This window comes from Arachis ipaensis, chromosome B7 (assembly GCF_059453495.1).
Source record: "Arachis ipaensis isolate K30076 ecotype BB chromosome B7, ASM5945349v1, whole genome shotgun sequence".
Classification (NCBI taxonomy): Eukaryota; Viridiplantae; Streptophyta; class Magnoliopsida; order Fabales; family Fabaceae; genus Arachis; species Arachis ipaensis.
The window spans coordinates 81,638,396-81,645,971 of record NC_142442.1 but is presented as its reverse complement, the minus strand read 5'-3'; the positions used below and the strand labels follow the sequence as shown (position 1 = coordinate 81,645,971).

Here is a 7,576-nt window from a genome sequence, read left to right as displayed (position 1 = left end):
TTCATCACCCTCCACCATCACCATCGTTCCTCCTCTTCTCCCAACGGAGCCACTACCCTTCTCTCTTCTTCCAATCCTCCTTTCCCTTTCTCCCTTCCTCAAGCATTGTAGCCCTTTCCTTCTCTCATTTCACCAGCCTTCAGATCACTACCTCAGAACCACCGACGCAACCCTTTCTCTTTTCTTCTTCCTCTCTTCTTTTCTCTTCTCCTCTGTCCATTGGAGGGGGTGGATGAATCAGAACGGTGTCGTTTTGTGATGGAGGGGAATTGAAAGATTGCTTGGAGAATATTTTCATACACTTTCAACAACAATCAGAATCCAACAAACTAAATTAACCTATCATAACCACCTAAAATCAATTAAAACAGAAAATTAAACTAAACTAAGCCTAAAACTGGTGAAAATTAAAACTAAATTCTAAATAAACCTAAACTAATAGGGAAAGTTGGGGTGGTCAGACAGGAAAATAAGGCAAACTGAAACGTGAGGAAGGAGAAGAGGGTTAGTCATCATGGGTGATGAAAATGACAAGGAGAAGCAAACGAGGGGAGGACACCGACAGAGTAGTGGTTGCAGCGGCTATTGCGGTAGTAGTAGTTTGGTGATGAGAAACAAAGATAAAGGTACCCGGCTCTTTAGCTGAGAAGAGAAAATGGAAGAGGAAGATTTGGCGGTGCTAGGTTAAGGCCGGAGGTGATGGTGGTGACGATGGAGATGCTGGAAGCTACGATAGGGCTAGGGTTAGTGCGTGGAAGAGGGTGATGAAGATGGCAGATTGGCAGCGACAATAAGCTCGGGCCCGACGGAGGTGGTTCGCCAAGAAGAAAGCTCGACGTCTCTGGACCTGACGGGGAAGGAGAGGGTAGAAGGAGGAGGTTGGACACTATGGTCGCAGATGGTGGAGGCTATGGTGGCTCGCGGTGGTGGTTCAGCCTTAGGCCAATGGACAGAGGAGAAGAGAAAAGAAGAGAGGAAGAAGAAAAGAGAAAGGGTTGCGGCGGTGGTCCTGAGGTAGTGATCTGAAGGCTGGTGAACTGAGAAAAGGAAAAGGCTACAATGCTTGAGGAAGGGAGAAAGGGAAAGGAGGATAGGAAGAAGAAAGAAGGGTAGTGGCTCCGTTGGGAGAAGAGGAGGAACGATGGTGATGATGGAGGGTGATGAAGCCTACGTGGAGGTGGAACCGCCAGCTCAGCGCTCCGGCTGCTGAGTCATGCCGAAATTGGGTGGAAGGACCAGGATTTCGCATAGAGTTTAATTGGAAGGTGCATTTAGAGCATTTAGAAATTGAGGGGCAACATTGGTGCATGGGCCCAATCCGGGGGACCATTTTGGGAATTTACTCCAATAACTACATAATAGAAAACAGCTAAAATCAACCATTGATGTTTATTGAAACAGGATCAACAACAACTAATCACCTAGAACATTAAAGAACAATGATTGAATAACTAAAAAAATTTAAAAAAAACTCACCATGGCTGAGAGAGAGAATCGAACCAGAAGAGAGAAGAGAGAGCTGAGGTAGAGGGAGACAGAAAGGAAACAAGAGAAGAGCGCTGACGTGCAAGCAGCAACAACGACGAGTAGAGAGGGAAGCTGCAGTAAGCGTGACGAGTAGAGAGGGAGGCAGAAGCGAGCAGTGACGATGAGAAACAAGATGATGTAATGACACAGAGGGGTTGGCGACCAGCGTGGAGATGAGATGGAGGCTAACGAGCAGTGCGGCGACGAGATGGAGGCTGGCAAATTGCGCTGGAACAAGACTAGGTTGGGATTTTGTGCTCTGCCTCTACCGTGTTTGAGTGTGAGAGACTAGGTTGGGGAGGAGGGATGAGCGGCGCAACACCGAAACGGAGGCCAAAAAGAGGCGGCGACAGAGAGGGTTGAGAAAACCTCCATGTGTTTACCGTTGTGAGTGTGAGAATATAGTTGGAGAGGGGGCCTCGAAGGGGATTATTTTTTTTTTTTAAGTAGTATAAAATGACATCGTTTCAGTCCAACTCAGCTTTCCAATCGCTGACGATAAACGGAAAGTGTCTTAGGGACTATTATGAGTCCCGAAGTACAACTTCGAGAATAAATTTGGATAATTATTAATTTTAGGGACCACCTTGAAGTTTAAATACAATTTTAGAAACCATTTTAAGATTTAACTCCAATTAAGAATGTAGTCAAATGGAGCTAACTAATTGAAAAATAGGTTAGTTACAAAAAAAATAATTTCTCACTATTTTAATTTTAAAATTTTAAAATTAAAAATAAAAAAATTGACTTGAGTTGACTTATATTATAGTTAACTCTTTAGACTTTTTCTATATATATACTCATTTTGCGATGGTTTTGCGATTGGAAAAAGTATTTCTTTAAAATAGGAGTAGAAGATTATTTTCTATCTGAATGTAATTGTCAAAAAATTATTTATCTTAAAAATTTAAATTAATAAAAAAGATATATAAATAATTATATTTACCGATCTTATAAATTTTTTAATTATAAAAATTATAGTGTATAAAATTACTTACATAAAAAATTTAAATTAAAAAGAATAGACAAGAGTATATATAAAAATCACATAGGAAATGGAATTACTCAAAAAAAAATAATGATTCAAAAGTACACATAAAAAATAAGAGTTTAATTTAATGTATTAACAGTGTAAAACGTTTTATACTGTCTTTTAATTATATTTAATTTTTGGATGATCATTAATATAAAAAAATAGTTATTTTTCTGACATGACAAAATATAATTGAATGCATCCACGCGTATAAAACTATTTTGAGCTTGTTTAGGTAAATTTTTACAAAAAAAAATTTAGAAAATTTTTAAAAAAAATAAAAATAATTTTATATTTAAAAATTTCATGTAAAAATATCTCTTTATTTATTTATTTATCAAAGTTAAAGAGACTCAAACTCGCCACCTCTTAAATGAGTATGGGGAGACTATGTTATTTAAGCAATAACTCATTAGCAAAATATCTCTTTATAATTATTTAATAATTATGTTTGGAGTCTCGCTAGGGAGCCAATGAGATATTTGTACAATGTGTACAATGGGCTGCTTATTTAGCCCAATATGAGTTAAAAATGAAAATTACCCACGAAATAATAAATTTAAAAACTCTTATTCAGTTATTTCACATTAAATTTCAAATTTCAAATTCTCCAATTTCAAATTTCAAATTTTTAAAAAATCCAGTTAGTTATTTCAAAAAAATTACCATTTGAAATCCTCCAATACTCTCTTCTTTTTCAACCGGCGGCCACCTTACCTTCATCAATAATCATTCCATTTCACCATCGCTACTTGGCTTGCCACACGCCACTCATTCTTAATAAAAATAATCATCCACTTAGGGATAAAAATAATCATCCACATACCTAATGAATTGAACATCTAACATATTTTAATTATATATAACTAAACTCAATCCAATCAAAATAATAATCTACATAAAAATAAAATAACCATCCGCATACCTACTAAAATGACCATCCTAAATTGACCATTAAAATCGAAGAAGATGAATAAATAGAAGAAACTATTATTGTGGTGAAACATAATTTTAAAGGACTAGTCATGACAAAAGCGGCACTGTTGTGAAGTATAGGGCTCAAATCATGAAAGAAGCTAACCATGCTTGGATCCAAAGAAGAAGAAGAGCATGGTGGTATCATCGGTGAGAAGAGACTTGAAGGAATGGGAGAAAGTGAAGGCGCATCAGATGAAGTGAAGACGGTGTCGGGAAGAAGGTACACACTGGCTGCGACGGAGGCGCTGGATGTCCAGGTTGCTGCGGTGCCGTTAGTTCGACCCACACAATATGCGCGTCCTCCCTTGGCATTGACCTGTGCAGCAACGGCGCTAGTTGGAACAGTGTCGGCGCGATTTCCGATGACGACTGGTGACTGTGGCGTTAGTGTACCGGCGAGACTCCATGAGAAATGTATAGAACGCTGACAAACCGTATCGAGAGAGAGAGGTGAGAGAGAGAGGTAGTTTATTTGTTACCAAAACCGACGGTAATCTTAATATTTGATTTAAATTTCAAATTGAAAACTATTCAAAATTAATTAGTTGTCTATAATTTAGTTTTAATTTCAAATTAACTCTATTGTACACATTATATAAAACATATATTGTCTCTTCATAATTTTCCTTATATTTGAGTACAATTATATTAAAGTATTTTTTGTGTATTTATTATATTAAAAATATTTTTTTAACTAAAAAAATTCTTTTAAAAAATATATATTATAACTTCTAAATTCTTTTTAATTTTTATTTTTATTAATAAAATTTTGTCAAACATACTAAAAAATAAAAAATTTATTTTTTATTAAAATTTTTTTTATTACTTAATAACATTTAAATAAATATTTTATGCTGATATTAAATTCAACAAATAAGCTCCATTATTCAAATCCAGCCATCCGACTTTTGTTACTATTAAAAAAGTTCCACATATGCCACGTTCTGTGCCTACTTGACATTGTACAATAGTGGATATTACATAAAAAAGATCAAAAAGATAAAAAAGAAAAATAATTATTACACTCAACAATTTATCCTAGCTATATACTGCCCTTATGACCTTAACAAATATACAGGTGTAATTCTTAAGAAAGTAAAGAGGATGAAATAGCTAAAATACAAAGCCATGATTTAGAAAGTAAATTAAATGAAACGCAAAGAAAAAGACAAGTAAAAAAGAGATGACAATCTATAATTACAAAGAAAAAGTCAGAATTTAATAAAGTGTACTAGGAAGTGGGAAAAGGAGGTAATAATAAAGTTAACATAATCAGGGGAATGAATCCCCCAATTGTCCTCATTATTAGATTTCCAATTGTTTCGACAAATATCATATAGAGAAGCTAGGGTTTATGACGAGGAGAATTGTGTACAATTATACTGTTATGGGCGAAAATTGAAGAATTGATCAGAATCATCAATGCAAGCAGTGAGAGACAGTGATTGTCCTCAGTTTCGGTTTTGCACGATCCCGATGAATGAAGTATGAACAGATGCATGAATTGAATTGACCAGACATTGCAGCGTAGCTCGTTGAGTTGTTCAGTCCCTTTCAATAATGCAAATTTTTTGTCCTACAATATTAAATCTTAATTTCTCCTTGTCCCCCTCCTTTAATTAAACAGCAATAATTCTGTGTGCGTGCTTTGACAAATTACACTTAGATTCATTAAATGTTGTTCAAAATTACGCACAGTCTAAATAATTTTATTGAAGTAAATAAAACTATCTCCGTTCAAAGAAGTTTAATTTTACAGAACAGTAGCATATGTTCTTAAACAAAATCTGTCTCATCAGCTAAACATAATTACTTGTAAAGCAACTAAGTGCTATATGATGGTAAGCCAATATATCAGTAAAATTTTTAAGGTTTTAATACGCTGGTTTATTTTTCACTGAATTTACTAAAAAAATGGCTGGGATAATTTGGGACAGAAGAGGTATGAAATTGAGAATTTTTGTTTATGATAAGAAGTACATACTTAAAATAGAAGTAAGATGGATGAGAATCATGAAGTATGTGTATATATATAGCTAGGTAGATATATATAAAAAGATAAAGATAGATATATATAGTATGTATATAGGTATGGTGGGTGTGTTCCCCATAGAATTAATTTTACATGGCAGATAGAGGCACAACACAACACAACTGGATCTTCAAACTTCTCACACTTTCTGTTGTTGCAGCTGGACTTGCACTTGATGATTATTAGTGGCTTCCACAGGAGTAGGAGGGTTGTTGTCTGGTTGCTGCTTCTTCTGATCTCCAATCTCAATATCAATGGGGGCCTGAGGGGTGGTAGCTTCAACTTCTCCGTTATGTTGAGGCAGCTTCTCATTATCCTTGCTCACGGGCTTGTTCTTCCTGTATATACAATACAGCACCATCTGTATTGTCCCGAATGTCACTCCCACTATGTTCGGAAGCTGTATTATTAACATGCATGGGAAGCTAACATTAGAAACACAAGACAGAAGCAACTATATATGTGTATATAGGTTAGCACTTATTAGCACTAGTACTTACTGTAACATAGATATCCTTGAGAAGAATGCCATATGCCATCCACATTATTGCGCTTATTGTGAGAAGCAGTGAAAGATTGAAGGGCATGAACTCCACACTCTTTGTGCGAATTACCACTCTCTACATGAAAATGCATATATCACATCATTATTCAATTAATAATATTATATTAATCAAATACATATAGTAGAAATGAATTAACTCACAATGATGCTTAAAGGTGCTGCAAAGACACTGGTGGAAAGGACGACGCAGATCCATCCAAGAAGCTCTAGACGAGCTGTTCTTTCTTTTGCTAGAACGTGTGTGAGAAGGACAACCAAGAATATTCCCCCCAAGTTGAACATGAATATCAGCTTCAACGTGAAGATCTACATAACATAACATAACATAGTATAATAATAGTGATTTATTAAATGAATTAATTAATACATGCATGAGCAGTATAATAATTAAGCGTACCCTAGCTTTCTTGGGGCAATAGGTGAGATAGATGGCAAGGTAAATTGTCTCTATAAAACAACCGAATGAGTTGATGGTGATGATAAGTATTTCGCCCTTCTTTATGTAAGCATAAAATATCCAAAGCATTGCACTGAACAGTGCTGCCACATACGGAATCGACTGGAACCCTTCCGTTGTTTTCTTCTTACAAACTCGATAGAATGTGGATCTGCATTCATTCCATATGTACTATTAGTTAGTATTGGCTACTGCCCCTGCGTTCACATTAATTCAAGTTATATATGTATGAATGTATACTTACAAAGGTGCCAGAAAGCAAATGAAGGAGCAAATGTTACCTGTACATAAACATAACATAGAAAATCAGTGAACTGCTTGGAAGGAGAATGAAAAAGAATATATATTAAGAGAGTAATCAATTAATTGTGCATGTATGTGTGTGTACCTATAACACCAACGATAAAAATTTCAGTAGCGACTTGAGGCATGGTTTCGATGGAAAGAAGAGCTAGAGAAGAATTTAAGGGAAGCTAAGTGTAGCTCTAGCTTGCTTAATTAATGAATAATGTGTATGTGTGTGTACCCTGCCACGGAAGAAAACAGGTATTAGAGATCCCTTATATATAGGGGAGGAGGAGGAGGGGGCTATTTGCATGAGTGAATTGCATTGATTCGAGGGCAAACAATCAAAGCCATGAGCACACCCGTTTCCGAATGCCAACTCAATTCATTATTGTGGCGAGTTGGTGTGATGTAGTTCTACAATTAATACTTTGGGCCACCACTTCCGATCCCTTGTTTACGTGTTACATCTCCAACCAATTTCAGACGTTACGTTTCCTCACGTGACCCCTCTCCATTATTCCTCCCTCTCACGTCCCTAGTTGGCCCTCCTATTTCACAAATTCTATGCCTCACAAATTAATTGAAAGAATGCTATGGAGCGATGCAATTTTATTGTTTTTTGTTATTAGTTAATTATTAATATTTGAAATATATAATAAAATGTTTTGTTAGATTATTAAATTAACAGAATTAAAT

General features: G+C 35.7%; 1 protein-coding gene across 1 annotated transcript; it reads right to left on the bottom strand.

Moving 5' to 3' along the window:
• Positions 1-5,481: 5,481 nt before the first annotated feature.
• LOC107630842 (bidirectional sugar transporter N3) lies at positions 5,482-7,138 on the bottom strand. Its single transcript, XM_016334098.3, has 6 exons — positions 6,981-7,138; positions 6,837-6,873; positions 6,533-6,743; positions 6,277-6,441; positions 6,071-6,190; positions 5,482-5,970 (listed from the first exon to the last, which is right to left on the bottom strand). The coding sequence occupies exons 1-6, from the start codon at positions 7,021-7,023 to the stop codon at positions 5,710-5,712; spliced, it is 837 nt and encodes a 278-aa protein (XP_016189584.1). The 5' UTR covers positions 7,024-7,138; the 3' UTR covers positions 5,482-5,709.
• Between the last annotated feature and the right edge of the window lie 438 nt (positions 7,139-7,576).

Excerpts from the sequence above, each read along its gene's own strand:
- LOC107630842 (XM_016334098.3), bottom strand. The coding sequence starts at position 7,023 with ATGCCTCAAGTCGCTACTGAAATTTTTATCGTTGGTGTTATAG. Across the intron at positions 6,874-6,980 it reads TTTTATCGTTGGTGTTATAG|GTAACATTTGCTCCTTCATT; the intron begins GTACACACACAT and ends GTTTATGTACAG. Across the intron at positions 5,971-6,070 it reads TCAAGGATATCTATGTTACA|CTTCCGAACATAGTGGGAGT; the intron begins GTAAGTACTAGT and ends TTAATAATACAG.